This window comes from Zootoca vivipara, chromosome 2 (genome assembly GCF_963506605.1).
Source record: "Zootoca vivipara chromosome 2, rZooViv1.1, whole genome shotgun sequence".
Taxonomy (NCBI): Eukaryota; Metazoa; Chordata; class Lepidosauria; order Squamata; family Lacertidae; genus Zootoca; species Zootoca vivipara.
The window spans coordinates 94,684,559-94,704,856 of record NC_083277.1 but is presented as its reverse complement, the minus strand read 5'-3'; the positions used below and the strand labels follow the sequence as shown (position 1 = coordinate 94,704,856).

Sequence of the window (20,298 nt, the reverse complement as noted above, 5' to 3'; positions counted from 1 at the left end):
AGTGAGTGGAGGCGAGAGGAGGTAACCTGTTATATCCAGTGAACGTGTCAAATGGGAACTGCCCGTCTATGAAAGCAAAGCGTCAAATGGGAACTCTTAATTGCTCCCAACCAAACTATGATAAATAATATGGAATCAAAAAGAAACTAGCGTTGAATGAAAGGAAAGAGAGACAGAACAGGGGACATGGAGAGAGGGCAAACCTTGGTGCCTGTGCCATGAGCTTCTATATATTCCACTTCCTCAGGCTTAATCCCAGACTCCCTGTACAGGGAACTGACCAACTGTTGCTGCATCCATCCAGAGGGGAACGTTACACCTGAAGCAAAAAGAATGGTCAATCCCTGGGTCCATACAAGGAAATTATCCATATGTCTTCCTTTAGGTTGTGAACTAAATCTTGCTGTGGCAGAATTTGCCTCTGAGTGCAGCATGTGTTTAATGAAGCGGTCTGATGATGTACAGGTGAAACTCGGAAAATTAGAACATCGTCGAAAAGTGCATTTATTTCAGTAATGCAACTTATTATTTTTTATTTTTATTTTAATTTTTTAAAATGCTTTCTTTTGGAAATTCCACAGTAATAAAACAAATAGTTACAATAATACAAAAATAAGCATTGCTATTACATTTCATTAATTACATTCCATTTATAATTGACCCGCCTAACGACAAATAATTACAATTACAACAAATTAAGGCTTGACATATCTTGCTTTGCATGTTATGCATCTATCTCATATACCGTGTTTCTCATATTATAAGACATGTCTTATATTTATTTTTTCCTCAAAAAAACACACTATGGCTTATTTTCAAGGGATGTCTTATTTTTTTCCTCCTCCTCCTGCCACGGCCGGCATTGCTGCTGCGCCTATCACTATGTCTTATTTTCGGGGTATGGCTTATATTCCCTGAATGCTTAAAAATCCTGCTATGGCTTATTTTATGGGTATGTCTTAAAATATGAGAAACAGGGTACTGGTTTCAGCTTTTAAGTTTTGTTACTGAAATAAATGCACTTTTCGACGATATTCTAATTTCACCTGTATAGTCAGAGGCCTAGTGGGCGGGGTGAGGGGGACCAATTCCCCAGGGCATGTTTTGCTTCTCAAACGGCCCCTGCCAGTCCCGCACGGCTTTGCAACTCCGATCCCACATGCCAGACTTGCGAAGCAGGGCATCAGGAGGACACAACAGGCATGTGCCCTTCTATTAAGTCCAATCTAGCGGCTTAAACCCACTTGGAAAACTGCTCCTGTCTGTGAGCTTTGATTCAGGAAGCTTTTCAGTTCGATCAGGGAATAAGGCTCTCCTAAGGTGCTTTGAATAAAGGACCACCTAGCTGCTATGTTATTTTGAGGAGGATGCCACAAAATTCACATTGAGCATCCCTGCGACGGGGTGAGCTCCCGTTGCTCGGTCCCTGCTCCTGCCAACCTAGCAGTTCGAAAGCACGTCAAAAGTGCAAGTAGATAAATAGGTAAGGTAAATGGCGTTTCCGTGTGCTGCTCTGGTTCGCCAGAAGCGGCTGTGTCATGCTGGCCACATGACCTGGAAGCTGTATGCCGGCTCCCTCGGCCAATAACGCGAGATTAGCGCCGCAACCCCAGAGTCGGTTACGACTGGACCTAATGGTCAGGGGTCCCTTTACCTTACTTTCAGAAACACTCCCACCCCATCGCCGCTAACACCAAAGAGAGCTGTGCTTCCCATGTGCTCCCTAGATGTCACATGACTATACCGCATTCCAAAATCTAAGGGAAAGCAGACCCAGTCACTGGGACGCACCTTCGTTTTTCACAACAAAGGATATGGATTCATTCAGGTTTAAGTAAGAGATGCTGTATCTTTAACGGATTGCTTGGGTCTAAGCCAGGCTTCCCCAAACTCCGGCCCTCCAGATGTTTTGGGCTACAATTCCCATCATCCCTGACCACTGGTCCTGTTAGCTAGGGATCATGGGAGTTGTAGGCCAGAACATCTGGAGGGTCGCAGTTTGAGGATGCCTGGTCTAAACTAAAGCACTCTGCTACAGAAGCCCACATGGGATGAAGAGGGATGTATTATAAGTGAGCTCGCAGCATGCGCCTTGGCCACATAGCAAGACCGGCTTTCCCAAGGAAATGGACAGATATGCGTGCCAGCAAACTGAATGCTGCTCATCCTTCAGCCTTGCTAGTCCCTCCACACTTCAGGCACACTATCTAACCTTCCATATTTTTAACTGAATATCCGGGCATTTACACAAACTTTTGTTGTTGCTTCTCAAAAAGGATGTTGTTGGTTTGTTTGTTTTTTAAAAAATGGAAAACGGCTTGGTGGGGAGGGGGAAGAGGAGATAAGCACCACCAGCTGTTGTTGCAAGCTTGGCTTGCAGATCCTAGAGAATTCCTGGCATCTCTATGTAGCTCTGGAGAGAACCCCTTTCTGAAACCCTAAAGAGCTGCTGCCAGTCAGTGTTGACAATACTGAGCTACATGGACCAATGGTCTGACTTTGTATAAGCCAGCTTCCTATGTTCCTAATTGCAAAAAAAAAAAAACAGTTAACACCCAAACTGAACAAGGTGAGACTATTCCTAGCCCAACTCCACTGGGTTACATTCCATCATCTACCAGTAAGCATCTTAGAATGTCGCAAGCTCCAGATATTAATTTTAAACAAATCTTACCTTGCTCCTTAAATCCATCGGTATTACACCCAGCATTGACTATGGTAGCATAAACCCGTTTGGCTAGGGACTTCCTGGTCAGGAAAACAACTACCACGGCTTCTGATCGGCAGTATCCATTCCCTGCAGAAATCCAGAGACATGAGAAGCACCATCACCACCCCACATGTAATCCACTTTAGATAGTTGGGTTTCTAGCCTTACTTTCTCAAGGGTGCTGAGCAAGTGAAACACAAAAGCCAGCATCAAATAGCCCTTAATCATATTTAAATTGGCTGAGCACTCAAATACCTCTCAACCTACTTATTTTGAGAAAAGGCATCAAGACAAAGCAGATTTTATTTTTATATTAGATTTATATACCACCCTTCATCATGAGATCTCAGGGTGGTTCACAGAATATAGTAGAGATACACAAGGCACATCCGCTTATCCAGATTTGTTTGCAGGGAGATCAGACGGTGTTGCCTATTTAATGAGAATTCACTCCCATTTGACCATGTGCAAGTTAATGACGTTGTATCGAAGTGTTATTATTCACCACTTTCCAGAACACTTTCTTTATCATACAAAAATCTGATCTTTTGGGGAAGCAGGTTGTGGAATATAATTGTGCAACCTGAATTAGCCAGTATGTGACTGAATTCCACCTGAAAACGACGACCGTCTGGAAGTGCCCAGAGAAGAAGCGGAAGGAAGGAAGTCCTATATTCTTGTTTGTTTAGTTTTTAAGTATTTAATTTCAAGGTATTTAAAAACCACTTAATATTTTAAAAACTCCTGTGAGAACTACTTATAAGGATCATAATAGCTTACTGATTACATTTTCCCTCATCTCATTATAATGCTCTGTTCAAATAAATTTGAGCACTTGAACTACTTGAATCAGTAAGGTTAACAGAAGAAAACAAATTAAACAAATCATTGTCATATAAAATGTGCTAGTTTTAACCGTCTGTCTGTGTCTCACACTTTTCCTAGTAGTTCCTCTAAAGTAACTGTACTTCTGTCATATATATATAGCTAATGATATATTTATTCCAGTATTGTTTATAAATTTTATGTGGATTTGAGGTATTTGCCCCTGAAGTATTCTAACAGGCAGATTAAATGATTTAGAGAAAAGTATCATCCAATTAAGTTATAGATAAGATCTTCCCCAGCCAGTCAGTTAAAAAAAGGCCCGTGTGTATTTATAATTTTCCAGCTAGTTAAAAGTCTTCCCACACACACATAGTGAAGAACCTGTTTTACTTAACTGCAACGTTCAAACTAGTGCAAGATACCAATGATACATAACTTTGAAGGTATTTTCATTTGAAAAGGGAAAAAAAACAAAGTTGAGGTTACCTCACATTTTCTTGTTTCCTCAGACCTGCCTAGTATTATGTATTTATAATTTGGTCCCATTTTGCTGTGTTTTGTATGACATCACCCTCTAAGCTTCCCTGAAGTTACTTATTTATATCTCCCTAGTTTCTTATTAAAGAGCCAATCTTTTGGGAAAAGAACAGACTATTATTCTAAAATACTCCTGTACTTTGAGAACAAGCTGCCTTCCATGCCTGCTTGGTTCGGTTCAAGTTTGGTTTGTCTAAGACCCACAACGAAGTTCTTAGACAAAACAAAGCAATTAAAAGCAATTCATTATTGCAGAATAGCTTTGAAAGAACAGTGTTGCCTTCTCGGTCTTTTCTGAAGACCAGTTAGACAGAAAGCTTATAAAATCAGAGAATGAAGAAAGCAAAAACCAAACGGTTTAGCTACTGGAGGAGAACTGAACGCTGCTGTTGTCAGTTCCGATATTTGTTATCCTGAAAAGAGCTGGGACTTCTTAATTTACCAAGAGGAGACCGAGATTTACACACCCTCAAAAATGGGAGTGCTGCTGACTCTTCCAGAAACATGGCCAAATATGAAAACAAACCCCTTACCTGAAGCATCAAAGGATTTGCAGGCACCCTCAGGACTAAGCATGCCAAGCTTCATGAACTGCACAGAAGTGTTGGGCTTCAGTACGAGATTGACTCCGCCTACAAGGGCTGAGTCGCATTGTCCGCTGCGGATTGCTTTGTAAGCATTGTCCAGAGCAACAAGGCCAGAGGAACACGCTGTGTCAATGGACATACTTGGCCCTTTGGGAACAAAAACCATGAAAGAAAGAAGACAACAAGCCACCATCAGTTGTTTTGCATTTTTAGCTTTCTTAAGGCCATAGTTTTTGTTCTCTTGGGGAATAAAACCTTTAAGATGTGGTAACAGGAGAAGCTTCTGTTTACAGAGAGGAAAGTTAGCTATGGTGGCACATTAATTCCAGCCCTGGTTTGACCCACACATGCCTACTCACAGTGCTAGATTTACATATAAGCTAAACAAGCTATAGCTTAGGGCCCCACTCTCCTGGGGGGGGGGGGAATTAAAGGGGGAAAAACTGGATGTACATTTCCAAAATATAAGATAAAAAACAAATAAAACCTACATACACCAACAGTGGTTTGTGTTGTTTAGGCTCCTATTTGTTATGTGCAAACGGCTTTAGATAACTATTAGGTCCATAAATTATGAGATAGCATATATTCAACACAAAAAACAGCAACAATTTGTTGTTGACAAAGGACAGCTGGACATATAAAGGGCCCCATTACCTTCAGTAGCTTAAAAAGGTAAAGGGACCCCTGACCATTAGGTCCAGTCGTGACCAACTTTGGGATTGTGGCACTCATCTCGCTTTAGTGGCCGAGGGAGCCGGTGTACAGCTTCCAGGTCATGTGGAAGCATGACAGAGCAGCGTATGGAAATGCCGTTTACTGTCCCGCTGTAGTGGTACCTATTTATCTACTTGCACTTTGACGTGCTTTCGAACTACTAGGTTGGCAAGAGCTGCGACCGAGCAACGGGAGCTCACCCCGTCGCGGGGATTCAAACCGCCGACCTTCTGATCAGCAAGCCCTAGGCTCTGTGGTTTAACCCACAGCGCCACCCGTGTCAGTAGCTTAGGGCCTCATCAAACCTAAATCTGGCCCTGCCTACTCATAAAGAGTTTCAATTCATTTGTCAAGTGCTATGAATGCCATAGTAATTCGCCCATTAGAATTTGCAAAGCATCTATCAAGAATATATATTCTTTGTACTAAAGACTTCTGCAGCACTGTTATCGACCCTGTTTTCACCTATATTACAAACTTTCCTGTAGCAGGACTGCATCTTCCCCTGTCTGACCAAACATCTGCCCTGCCACGAGATAATCAGTTCATTGGCCCTCCATAGATGCCAACTTACCTTTGAAATCAAAGAAGTATGAAATTCTGTTGGCAAACATAGCACGTTGACAACCAGTCATACTGTACCCCAGCAACTGTTCAGGGTCTACGCTAAACGCTTCACCAGCTTCTGACCCACTCACACCAATCCACACACCTGTGTCTGTGCCCCGAATGGAAGCTGGATTAATTCCTAAAGGGGGAGAAGGCCACCAAATGAAAGAAAATATTAGAAATATAATAAATATCATTGAATATTTGGAGGCGAGAAATGAAAAGCAGGGTGTGGAATGGTCAAAGAACTGGTGAGGTCACTTGAAACATTTGGCACTCAAGTGCTTGATGCTTGGTCCATGAACCAAAGGGTTGGGGCGGGGAGGGAACACAACCCAGGACATAGGAGTAGGGACAAGAAGGGGGGGGAAAGGCAGTTTATTAAAGATCTTAACTATTGTTGCTTGTAAGGAAATGTGTGTATGATCCCAGAACTCAGGCAACCATGGAACTCAGTCACATGATCCCTACCACATTGCTGATAGGCTGTGGGCAAGGATGGTGGGAGGAAGCTCACAGGTGTTGTCATTCTGTGCCATCTCTCATGCTAAGCTAAACCAATAGTCCAGAAGGAAAAAAAGACCATGGAGAAGCAAAGTGGCTGCAAGGTCCTCTCTGGGACGCCCAACATTTGTGTGTCTTCACTAAGCCAAGGTTTGGTTTAGTGTATCATATGAACCAGGCTATTATATTATTGAAACAGGTGCTTTGACTTTCTTTTTCTGTTTGCAGCCTTTCTGATTGAAAGTGGTATATAAATACTTGAAATCTAAAAAAAAAAAAAAGTTACAGGTAGGTAGCCGTGTTGGTCTGAGTCGAAGCAAAATAAAAAAATTCCTTCAGTAGCACCTTAAAGACCAACTAAGTTTTTATTTTGGTATGAGCTTTCGTGTGCATGCACACTTCTTCAGATACACTCAAAACAACAACAACTATATAAGCATGGTCCTTCCCTCATGACCTTTTAAGTATTTAAGTATAAAGTTTTCTTGGCAGAAATGACCTGAAGCAAAGAGATGGGCAAAAATTACAACTTTACCGCACATTGTTTCCTGAAATATGCAGTGAATTGCTGGGGGGGGGGGGGAGTACATTAAATGGGAAATGTGTTCAAAGAGCACAAGAGAGTAAGCCATTGTATGACGCCCCTGCTGATTATTTAAAAATGCTGGCGGACGTGATCCTCTTTCTCTCCAAAGCAGAAGTGACTTATAGGAGAAAATGTGTGAAATGAACCTAATTCTTTTTTTTTAATGAACCTAATTCTTAAGATAAATGAATCTTATTTTATTTTTTGTAGGAAGCATTGAAGCTGTCAAGAAAAGGAACCAGCATACAAACATTATATGGCAACGCAGCCAGATATGGGCAGGATATAAACAAAACAAAAAAACAAAACAAAAATAATTAACAGATCATAGAATAAGAACATAGGCCCACCAATGCATCTCAACTTAAGCTTCCTAAAAAATGGAAGAGTGTTGTCTCTGCCAGCCATGAGTTTTCAAAAAGTTTTATCAAAACCTTCCACGTTATCGGAAACTCTAATGTCTCCATTTTACACCAATGAGCAGGAAGGCTTCATTCAGAGGACATCGCAAAGGAGGCTGGAAAACGTGTCTTCAACAGATCCCAGGAGCTCTGTCAGAGAGGGACGTAGTCGAAACAAAATAAAAAAATTCCTTCCAGCAGCACATTAGAGACCAACTAAGTTTGTCATTGGTATGAGGTTTCATGTGCATGCACACTTCTTCAGAGAGGGACGTGTCAGCTGTGAACACATTTCCTAACACTTCTTTTCAACACTGCTACCCGTTGATACTAATACCAGTTATTAGTGTTGCTATAATCTTTCTTTCACTGTCAAAATTGCAAGAAGCATGTTGCAACGGGAACTTTGCAAAGGTGTGACACTAATTTCAAAAGACGTACAAATGTCAAGGCCTTCACAACGGTGGTTTCATCATTTAGTTCCAAGGTAAGTTTATCAAAATGCATGGTCATGGTATTCCGACCAACAATAGAAGCTAGATCTCTTGGCAAAGGCCTGGATTTAACTAAACTGCTGCACTTAGCAGAAGCCAGTGCAAGGGCTCCCACTAGCACAACAGGGTTTCCTCCCCTCTCCCCCCTGATTTGTTCCAATGGATCATGTACACCCCAGAAAAGCACACGGCGGGAACAATCAGAAGAGTGCAACACTGAATTCCTCCAAAAGTCTGTTTTGTTTTTTAAAAACTTCCAACCCTCATGTCACAGAGTGGGGAAAGCCATATTTAGATTATTTCTTCTAGATTTGGAGGCCAGAAAGAATCTAGGCAGTGGACAGAATCTTTTTGCTTTGGTTCCCTGCCCCAACCAATGTCCCCCTACATATATGCTGCATTCTATCCCTCAAGCTCCTTCCTAGTCCTGAAAACAAAGTTTGGTGTGCTTTGGGTCTGTAAGTAGTTCATGTTATCTTGTGCAAGCGACACAATTTGTACATGATTGATTTGCATGTGACCAGGGCTTTTTGGAGCAGAATTCTAGAACTCTTTGCTCACCGCCATCTAAAATGGCCTCGTACGAGACTTCGAGCAGCAGTCGGAGCTGAGGGTCCATCGTGTGAGCTTGCTTTGGGTGAACTCCAAAAAAGGAGGCATCAAACTTGCTGATGTCCTTGAGCTTCCCATTTCTCCTGGGCAGTCCGTAAAGTCCTGAAATTTCAAAAGAAGAAAGAAAAATTACATCACGTCTTCTGTGATTAGAAATTGCATCTTGGTTGCGCTTATTATGTATGTCACTGCTATTTCTACATCTTGGAAGCCCAGAAGTTGTACAAAACGTCTTGCAGAGTTGCTTATGCCATCTGGAGATTTTGCAAAAGCACTATAGTTTAATTACTGTATATACTCGAGTATAAGCCTACTTTTTCAGCACAAAAAATGAAAAAGCCGCCGTCGGCTTATACTCAAGTGAGGCGGGCGGTGGCGGAGAAAGGCACAGGACCGGGGGTTCGCAGAAGCGCTGCGCTACAACTCTCCGAACCCCTGTCCTGTGCCTGCTCTGTGCGAGGCCGTGGGGAGGGAGAAGCGGCGAGGAAGGGATCCTTCCTCGTCGCTTCTCCCCCCACCGCCGACAGCTGAGAAAGGCATAGGACGGTATTTATTTTTATTTTTGAAATTTACCAGTAGCTGCTGCATTTCCCACCCCCGGCTTATACTCGAGTCAATAAGTTTTTTGAGGTAAAATTAGGTGCCTCGGCTTATATTCAGGTCGGCTTATACTTGAGTATATATGGTAAGTGTTTTGAGAGGAAATGTATTAACATTCCTCTTCTTCTTCTTTTTTGGTAAAGGCAGACATCATGGAACTTATTTTCCTATTCTCTGAGCTTTTATGTGTTATTTGCTTTCTATTTATACAGGGGGGAAAGCCGGATATAGATTTGGTTGTATTAATTTAGATCAGTGGTTCCCAACCGTTTTTTGGCCATGCCCCACCTAAGCACCTCTAAAATCCTGATTGCCCCCACAAATTATTATTTAAAATAATAATTTTATTTAAAATTATTATTTTAAATAATAATAATTCTTATTATTTAAAAAGTGAACTCCTATTCACGTGGAGGTAGCCTAAAAGGCCGTTCACTGTTAATAACTCATTCTCGAATTGCCCCCCCCCTAAAAATCAAATTGCCCCCCTGTGGGGCCTGTGCCCCACGTTAGGAACCACAGATTTAGATGGATTCAACTCTGAGGCAGAAGGATTAAACAGAAGTCACTTTCTGCTATATAGTGAAGGACATCCAGGAATGCAGGTGAGAGCTCAGGAATTCGACAATGGTTCTTGTTCCTTAAAGGTCATACAACTCAATAACCCTTAGAGTTCATCTTTCCAATGCTTTTGTTTCTCCTGACAACAACAACAACAACAACAACAACAACAACAACTTATTATTTGTATCCCACCCATCTGACTGGATTGCCTCAGCCACTCTGTGCAGCTTCCAGCATATAAAAAGCATAGTAAAACATTCAACTTTAAAAAGTTTCCCCATATAGGGCATTCCACAAAGAGGGCACCACTACTGAGAAGGCCATCACTAGACCTACCTGGTTTCCATCTCCGGTCATCTTCTGTGACCATGTCCACTCCATTGATCAAATTTTCCCAAAACTCTTGCAAGTTTTCTGATTCCGGCAGCTTCCCTGCTATGCCTGCGACCACCACTTCCTCCATCTCTCAACTCGTCTCTGGACAGCAAGTGGAGAAGAGAAAAATCAGGCCTATACAACAAGAATGAATCATGCCAGAAAATTACAATGCACGTGTTAAAAAACCAAATATATAATTACCAGGGAAACACCGGGCAAATTAATTTCATATACTTTTGAGCAGCAGATCAGATTCTTTTAAAGATATACCTTTAGAACAGACCACATGAGAGCTATTTTATGAGCAGATGTGGTCTTTTATATACCAGGGGGCTTGGGGATCCTGGATGCAAGCGCTGAACTCTGAGTAACTCAATAAATAAAAACAGAAAGGAACAAAAACTTCTGGAAAGCTACTGGTACAACAACGCAGTGAATAAAATTAATCAAATAGAGATAGAAGGAGGCTTTTGCCTAAGGAGTTCGTGATTCATAACATCTAATTCCATAACATGGGTGGAATCCAACATAGCACTGCGGCAATTGTTCTATCTGTACAATGATTTCTATCTGTGCAGCTGAACGTTCTCTCCCTTTCCTCCTCCCATGCACAGCCTAAATTTGCTCCATGGGGGCCCCCACCCATGATTCCATATCAAGATGTAGGTGGCACCACTTGGGGCATCTTGTAACACTTAGAAAAGGCTTTTCTACACCTTGGCCAAGAATCCACATTGTCATGTCTATTACTTCCAGCAATAGTAACAGGGTCAAACATATTGCAGTGGCTTCCATCCTGGCCAGTGCTCCGTCCCCCTCCTCCTGAGGGACTGTCCATTTTTTAATCATTTTATTAATTTTAGTCCGCTGTAGTCAGATAACTGCAAATTTAGCAATGTAGCAAAGGGGCACACATCCGGCTGTATGTGAATTTTGTGCTACTAGTGATGAATTGACAGAGATATTATTGGGCAGCAACTGGTTTTTGTTTTAGTGTGCTGTGGGATTAATATTACTATTGACCACGTCACCTGCTGAATAATGGATATGTACAGTACTGAATAGTGCTAGTCAGGCACTGAGTGGTAACTTCATTATGTTTAGGTGCCTATTGAAGGCATGTTTATTCAAGAAGGCTTGCCCCTATGGGTGACCCAATAACTTATGGAATACCGATTGCATACTTGCAGATATGGTTTTATTGTTTACTAGCATTTGTATGATGTTGTTTTATTGGATGGGATCTAACTAAAATGAGTTCTGTCAACAGAAGCCCTGCCCAAGAACTTCTGCTTGCACAATGGGGTTCCCCCCTCTTAGGGAATTTTATAGGGGGGGGGCACCCAAACGAGGCTTCATTTGGGAATCAAGATTGGCACAAATGCCCTCAAGGGGACCCCCGTCTGATCCTACAACACCACTCTAGTATCGCACCAACACGAACCCCTCAAGATCAAGCCCTGTGTAATAATGGCTCCCTTTCCTACCCCTTCTCTGTTGCCTGAGACTCTATGTAACCATATTTCTTTATGACTGAATACCGTGTATCTTTATTTCTAAATGAAACCCCCTTTCGCGACTCTGGCCAAGGGCTCTCAGGGATGCAGGGAACAGCCATAATCCTTTAAGCAAGAGGTCAGGTAGCCAGGGTGGTGCTCCTCTGCATATCTATAATCCATTCAGGTACCATCTCCTGCCATTCCCGACCCTCCGAAGCCAGAGGCAATACACACACCTGGACTCATTGTTTTTCCCGGCCAGGTACTCAAGGATCCCCTCCCAGATACTTACTGGTACTTGCTTATCAATGTCCTGGGACATCATGCATTGTTACCTTATGTTAATCCTGTTTACCTGTATGCTAATGCCCCTTGCACCTTCCCCTTTTCTGACGTTTTACCCTGTCACAAGTGATGTATGTATGATGCTTTCGATGTGCATTATGGGATGGTGGTGGGAACTTTTTAAAGTTCTTGCAGCTCTGTTCACGGTGTTCAGTCTGGCATTGAACCTGCTGCGCAGTAATAAACCTTGCTGTTTGCTCCAGATCATGGCTGGACTCCTTCCTTTTATACTCCGCAACGACCACAGGCCCTTGCCTGATGAGCTGGGTGGCTGAGCATTCTCGCACCCAGAATTTTGCCCTAACACCCCCACTCTTCCCCCACATGTGCCTGCCCCCAAAATGGGGGGGGGGGGCAAGTCAGGAGAACCCCCAAAACACCATGCAAGGGGAGAAAAGGGGAGATTCTCCATCTGACAAGCCAAAATGCTTGCCCTGGTGGAACAATTGTCAGAGTGCAACATTGAAGTGCTCCCAATGTTTTAAGAGCTTTTAAGAAATGATTTCAGAAACTGAGCGCTGTGTTTTATCATCTTGTACACTGCTTTGATGAACTCTAGCCATGAATCAGTTTACTGGTCCCCCCCCCCGCTGTTGCTGCTGCTAGAAGTTGTCAGCAAATAAAACAACAAAGCATGTTGACAATCCAGATAATAAAATTCAACAAAACAATGTGGTGATCTGTGACATACCTAAAGGTATGAAGGGAAAATATTTGCTTTTAAGTAGTGAGGTAGTATATTTTAGTTTATAGTAACATAGTTTATATTTAGTTCTGAATGCTAAGGCGCCAGTCCAAAACACTTTAAAAAAACACACCAGCTTGACAATAAATCCTCCAGCTATAAAACTATTAGCAATTCTCCCTTTAATCTCTCCGAGCAAGTTTAACTCATTTAAAGCTATTGTTGCTACTCTTCACCAGACTGTAGGTAGGACTCCGTAGAAGAGCTCATCAGAGATAAAAAGGCAAAACTAACTGTTGTAGTCAAAGCTAACTGATAAAGAAGTGGAAGAGGTGAAGCCAGATTCCTTGGCTTCCTTTCCTTGCTTGTAGTGATTCAGAACAGAGATTTGCTCTGGAGGGCAGGGCTGAGCTTAGCTAAAAGTGGGAAGTACTGTAGAGTGAAGCAGTAGGAGAGTGAAGAGACTGAGCCCTTCTAGGTCTTACACCATTCTATGGGTACCACCAAATGTCCTTTTAATTGTGCTTACAGTATATGATTTGTGCTGATGATGGTATTGAGGTGGTCCCACGCAATCCCACTTTCAATAATGCTTATGCTTGCAAAAGTTCTAGGGTGATCATACCGCTTCGTTATCAATAACTGTATGTCCTGTAGCTTTCGGCTGAAATCCTGTCATACCACAAATATTCTGAGCATTTTGGGGGTGGGGGTTCCTCTTTTTGTTGTTATAGTGCAAGAATGCCCCTCCAGATGAAAACAGTGCAGTAAAATATGTAAGAATGTCTTTTGAAGATAAGCTCATTTAAGGGCAAATGGAAGATCAATGGAAATGCATAACTGAAGACCAAGATCCCCAAACTCGGCCCTCCAGGTGTTTTGGGACTACAATTCCACTGGCCCTGTTAGACAGGCATGATGGGAGTTATAGTCCCAAAACATCGGGGGGGGGGGGAGTTTGGGGATGCCTGCTGAAGACTATAATTCCTGATCATAGTCAGTAAGCTGCAAGCCTGTTCAAGTTGAGGTTGGTATAAACACACACACCCCTTAATTTTAATGGAATAGGACTGCACTCTTCAATAATTATCAGTAACAATTATATTCTTTCATTCATCTATCAGGAAACTCCTTTCCCTTTCCTATATGGGAAAGTATTCATTTCATACAATCACATCTAAATACAGCCATTTAGCCTTATTTCTGTGCTGGCTTGTCCTGTTTGGGACATTCAAATGGACATCCATCACGCCAGTAGCACAGCAGGGTCACTCCTCAGCCCCATGAGAAGGGGACTCACGCCTACACTGAAGGATGTTCAGAGAGCTCCTTCACATGAGGGGATTCCGATTGGTCCAGTAATGCCCCCTCACACATGAAAGTGCTTTAAATACATATGTTGGCACACACAGATTCCCAAGCTCACCAAGGACACAGCTTGGTGCATGTGGGGGCTATCTCATGCTGCCCTAAGCTCCCCCTCACATTCCTTGTTGTTTAGTGGCACCAATTACACCTTGAATGACCAAAGATTGATTGTTCAGTCACAGGTGTCAACTGTTCTTCTGTAAGATACAGTCGGTGGAATTCAACACTGTGCACTTTCATATTTGCCTCCTGTTCCCCCTGAATTCTGGGAGTGGAGAGTCCCCTGGCACACTACAGAGACAATTTTTGGGGTGTGGGGCACGTGAGGGAAGGAGAGGGGGGAAGAAATGGAAGTCCTTGCACAAAGCTAATGGTGTTGGTTAGGTTGATCCTACATTATATCCCTCCTTTCCTCTAAGCCAGGCATCCCCAAACTGCAGCCCTAAAGATGTTTTGGCCTACAACTCCCATGATCCCTAGCTAACAGGACCAGTGGTTGGGGAAGATAGGGATTGTAGTCCAAAACATCTGGAGGGCCGAAGTTTGGGGATGCCTGCTCTAAGGAGTTCAAGCTGCATACATGGGTCTTCTCCATTTTGTCCTCACAAGAACCTTGTGAGCTGGGGCAACTCACTACCTCTCAGCTTAGCCTTTTTCACAGGGTTCATTTGAAGGTAAATGAGGAGAAAAACCATGTACACCACCTTGAACTCCTTAGAGAAAATGGTGGGATATAAATCCAATAAATTAATAGTCCAGGGGTAGGGTGAGGCCTGTGACTTTCAGATACTGTTGGAGCTACAACTCTACAAGTCTATGGATTCTCATCAGTCATGGCTGGCATGGCCAGTAGTGGGGACTTGGTACTGTGAAGATCCTAATTCAAATCTGCACTCAACCATGAAGTTCACCTGATGGTGTCCTTGGGCCAGTCACTATCTCTCAGCCTAATGAACCTGACAGGGTTGTATGAGGATAAAATGGGTGGAGGACCATGCAAGCTTCCTTGAGCTGCTTGGAGAAAAGGTGGGATATGTCTATATATATGGTAAGTAAATCTTCCTAGGTATTCTTTCTCTTGTATCCACAAGACACTTAAGTAATAATAATAATAATAATAATAATAATAATAATAATAATAATATTTATACCCCGCCCATCTGGTCGGGTCTCCCCCGGCACTCTGGGCGGCTTCCAACACACATAAAAATACATTAAAATATCACATTAAAATATCACAGACTAAAAACTTCCCTAAACAGGGCTGCCTTTAGGTATTTTCTAAATGTCAGGTAGTTGTTTATCTCTCTGACCTCTAATGGGAGGGCATTCCACAGGGCGGGTGCCACTACCGAGAAGGCCCTCTGCCTGGTTCCCTGTAGCTTTGCTTCTCGCAGTGAGGGAACTGTCATTCAGACAGCAGAACAGAGCAATAATGAAGAGCTCCCTGTTGTACAACATAAAATTTAATTTAAAGCAGCAAGCAAGTCTACTCGCAATAAATTCCTAATCATTTTATAAGCCAGATGTATCATTGATCATCTGCACATCCTATTATTCTGGTAGTGCCTTTGAAAGCCTAGCCATTTATTTCCACATCCTACGCTCCAGGCAACTGGATCCTTTCGAAAATCTGATATAGTGATCCCGATAATGGCTTACCACTTTTACAGACATAGTAACAGTCACTCAGTTTGCACACAATGGTAAGCCAAGCCATGGCTAAATGTTAATGTGTGGATACTCGAAATAAAAATTGTAGCTGGTCTACTGCTCTTCAGGTGTTCACCTACTGCCACACTGCTATGAGCTAAGCCATGGTTTGGCTTAGTATTACATTCAAACCTGGATTCATGGTTTGCCTTGTTCCAGACAAAGCAAGAATTATAGTCATGAGCTGTCTGTTCCGTGGTTTACTGCTCGTGGTTTGTCTGAGGGAAACAAAACAAGAGTCTGGACTTGGATGAGTACCCATATCGTTGCCATGGTTTGGTTTAACACTAGGTTTACCAATGTGGAAAGGAGAATGTCTGCATGGGGCTTGCTTCACACCCACTCTGTGCTTTAGTTTAAACAGAAAATATGGGAAGCAATACCTGGAAAAATGGTTTCAATTCAGTATGCATTTTGCACACCAATATCTCCCAATTAATATAACCACCACAGCTAAAGGATCTAGGTTATATGCTCCTTCAATTTAATGTCTAAAACAGGGGTAGCCAAGATAGTACCCTCTTGATGTTGTAGAAATACAGCTCTAATCAGCCCCAGGCAGCACGGCCAATAACTTGTTGTCGTTCAGCAACATCTGAAGGGCACAGTACTGACTCCCTCTATAAAGTGAATGATTTGCCTCTGAGGGAGGCATTGTTTCTGTGCTTTGGATCATATGTATCAGAATAAAGCTGAGAAATACTGATCTGCTCAGAATATACAGTACGAACTGAGGTGGCCAAAGGGAAGAGATATTACAAAGATAAAGCAGAAATTTTTCTATCAGCATCAGTGATACAATGAAAGACAAGGCGGAGGGAGCGTGGAATGCATGCTAATTAAACTCAAAACACAGACTGAAGACCAGATAATTATTTTTTTCAGAGAGCTGAAAGTGCTCTGAAGTAGGGATTGTACAACCATTTCATTGTCAGGTCTGGGAAATGGGTTTGCTAGGTGCTTTTAGTGTTTCAGGACCAGACCCCATTGCATGCTCAGTCACATGTAGTTTCACACTCATCAAAACTACTGTCCTGCCTTTCAAAAATGGTTCCTTTCTGGTTTTCTGCTTGCAACCTACTCTATCATCAATCTGATTTTACAGAGTTGCTTAAAATTATCAATCTAGCATCAGGTTTATTCACAGTGTGAAAAAACGCGAGTATCTGTCCCGTTGTAATTGCGGTCTAATTATATCAGAATGGTGCAAGAAAGAGAAGACGAAGATTCAGGGTGGAGCAGAGGCCATGTGTGAAATGTGAGTCTGAAGCAAGGGCAAGACCTATCATTAGGTGAAATGATGTTGTGGTCTCATGCAGATGATGAGCAATAATGGCACTTTGCCACCACTTTCTTCATCCATTTCTTCCCTGTGTCTTCTTGGCCTAGTTTTACTTGCTGGTGAAGGGCTCACAGATGTCTGCCATAGACTGCGGTGCTGCTGCTGCTGCTGCCCAGTGCCACTTCCTCAGATAGTGAGTGTGGCAAGCTACACATGCTCTGTGTTAGCCTGGCAACCCTTCAGTTTACTTTTCTACTCTTCTCCAAAATGGGAAGGCAGGCCAGGCAAACAGTTGGCTGATGGGGCTCCAGCAACACAGCAAGGCACATCACATTCTGTTGCATTGTGTCATGGGTGCAGCAGAAACCACCCATCACTCAGGCTGGAGGGAGAAGAGTAGAGACGGCATGGCAGGAGCAGCCGTTTGCAGAGCAGACAGACACCAGTCACCCATCCTCTGAGCCAAAACACTGCCATGTGAGCCAAGTAACCAGTCGGGGGCAGGGTAGGCCTGGGCAAGAGTGTTGGAGGCACAGTATTAAGAAAGTGGATAGAGAGAAGTTTTCCTCCCATCATAACACTAAACCAGAAATTATCCAATGAAGTTGCACATTGGAATATTCAGGACAGACAAAGGGAAGCTCTACTTCACACAGTGCAAAATGTTCCTTGGGAAGAGGGATTGTGAAACCACTCTAGGAATTGTAGCTCTTTGAGGGGAACAGAGGTCTCCCAAAAACTCTCAGCACCCTTCACAAACTACAGCTCTGAGAGAATATGACTAGTTAAAGTGGAATCATGGTGCCTTAAATTTATGGTGTGACTGTGGCCTAGGGCACAGAGCAGAGGACGGGCAGTTAATTTACAACATTAGCTCAACCCCACATACGCTTGAGTGAGTACAACAAAGTATTAATTATGTTGCTTCTGAGGGCAGGTTTGCATAAGCAGTCCACACCAACCCCAGGCATGCATTAAGATGGATAACAGAATATAGGTGAGAAGCAGTTGTCACGATCATAGCAGCACTTTGCCTCAAGATTACAACTGGAGGCATAAGGATCAACTATCCATCCTAGCTTGGTTCATATTTTACATTTGCCAAGGTGAGCATGCATTCAATGAGCATTCGAGAACTCTTCATGAACAGAGGAAAGCGTCTATGAAGTAGCCCTCAGCATTTTCTCCCATAGAGTTCCTTTGTGACTGGCCTTTCTGCTGAATTTCACTTCTCCTTTTCCTATTGGCTTTGTCAATAAGATTAAATGATCGCTGTTATGCAAAAGGGCCTTGCAACACATCTAGACAGCCTTTGGACTACTTTTGCATGTGTTGAGATTTCTGTAATATCCAGCGCAGTATTACATAGAGCTCTCTCCAATGCGGATTTCTGCATATTCCAATCTGAAATCATCCAAAGGAGGCCACACCATTGCAAGGGGGTACCTTATTTACACAGTATTTGTGCAGCCTTGTGGCACTGTGCTAACTCATTTATCATCCATAATAACCAGTCATTCTCACTGGCATTATGTACTAGTACCTACTTGTTTCATCACAGCACTGTGAGTACATTCATTGTAAGTTAACTACGCACTTACTCTTTTCTTGTGATTGTGCTGCAAAAGGCCATTTTTAGTGCATTTCAACAGGTTGCCTGTAATTCATTAAGTATCTCCCCCTCCCATTGTTTCTTTTCTTAACTGGAAGATATTTTAAAGATCTGTACTGAAATTCATTTCAAGACTGTGGCTGTGTTTCGATGTCAGTATAAACCATGGTTTATTATGTTGGGAATGAGCCTAACCTCCCCTGAGCTTTCGGGCTCCCTTCACCAGCACTGCTGTGAGGGGAATTTCAGATATGTTCACTTTCACTTAATCAGTATTTAGCCCATTTTCATTTAGCTAGTTTCATAAACTATGGCTTGAAGGAGGTTGTTTCAAACAAATCATTGTTAAAATTAACCACAGTTTGTCGGGATTAGGCAATGCAACAAGTTGTGGTTAAACAAAAATGCAAGCAAATGTTTCCAGTCGTCTCCTGGTGGTTGCACTGGGGACAGGGGAAACCTCCTGAGTCCAGAGGAAGACCTTAGGGCAGGCATGTCAAACCTGCGGCCCTCCAGATGTTTTGGCCTACAACTCCCATGATCCCTAGCTAGCAGGACCAGTGGTTGGGGAAGATGGGAATTGTAGTCCAAAACATCTGGAGGGCCGCAGGTTTGACATGCCTGCCTTAGGGCATTCTGGTCCTAAGAAACCATGATTCATCTTTATTACGATATCTGAACACAGCCACACACTGTCCTTTCCAAATTATTACTCTGCTCCCTCTGAGAAGGGACATCCATCACGGCACATAATGAAGGTATGGATTTTTAAACCAAACCAAAGGACTTTAAATAATTAAAGATGGCACACTTCTATGTGTACATTTTGAACCTCTTTGTTGTAAGCATGCTCACTTTGGGGGCATGGAAAAATTATGTGCTTATTTTGTAGTGTCAGATCAGTGGTTCCTAACTTTGTTTTTATTAAAGGGACTCACCCACTGAGTGTTGTCTTTGGTGGCCAATCCATTTATACTGACCTGTGACCATGCAGGGTGGCCGGGTGAAGAAGAGGTCAGGGCTTCTGCAGCTCTGATAGTTGCACCAAAGGGAGAGTTTCAGCAGGTGTAACTTGTCATGCAATGTATACATGCCAATATCCTATCTTCTACAGAGCTATTATGCACTGTTCTTTTTTATATGCAGCCTCCAGTGACCATGAATACACTCACAAAACCCACTTCCTCCTACCCATAAGTCTCCAGTTAAATTAAAATGCTTGTATAGTGTGATCCTAGCTATGCTAACTCAGAAGGAAGTCCCATTGATTTCAGCTGGTTTCACTTGCGCATGTTCACAGCCAATGCTCTAATCCAGGGTTTCCCAAATTTAGGTCTCCAGCTGTTTTTGGACTACAAATCCCATCATCCCTGACCACTGGTCCTGCTAGCTAGGGATGATGGGAGTTGGAGTCCAAAAACTGCTGGAGATCCAAGTTTGGGAAACCCTGCTCTAATCCTAAAGAGAATTCTTAGAGTAAACTCAAAGGGACATGCTTCTGGGTTACCATGCATAGGATCGGGCTGGCACAGTGTAATTCTGTGTTCAGAATTTTTGCTTGCACAAAAGTAAATTCCATTGTGTGAAATGGGGCTTATTCAATCATTGTGTTTAGGATTGTAGCCTGATTTTTCATTCTGCTACCACAAATTCCTGGGCTAGCACAT

At 42.7% G+C, this 20,298-nt stretch overlaps 1 protein-coding gene across 1 annotated transcript in view; it reads right to left on the bottom strand.

Annotated features, from left to right (window-relative positions):
• Window positions 1-20,298, bottom strand: part of FASN (fatty acid synthase) — a 66,315-nt gene that overhangs the window by 43,634 nt on the left and 2,383 nt on the right. Inside the window, exons 2-7 of the mRNA XM_035104295.2 lie at window positions 10,086-10,226; window positions 8,535-8,687; window positions 5,954-6,127; window positions 4,609-4,809; window positions 2,675-2,797; window positions 204-319 (exon numbers count right to left, since the gene is read on the bottom strand). Of these exons, the coding sequence (XP_034960186.2) occupies window positions 204-319; window positions 2,675-2,797; window positions 4,609-4,809; window positions 5,954-6,127; window positions 8,535-8,687; window positions 10,086-10,212 (894 nt within the window). The 5' untranslated portion in view covers window positions 10,213-10,226. The remainder of the gene's footprint in view (window positions 1-203; window positions 320-2,674; window positions 2,798-4,608; window positions 4,810-5,953; window positions 6,128-8,534; window positions 8,688-10,085; window positions 10,227-20,298) is intronic.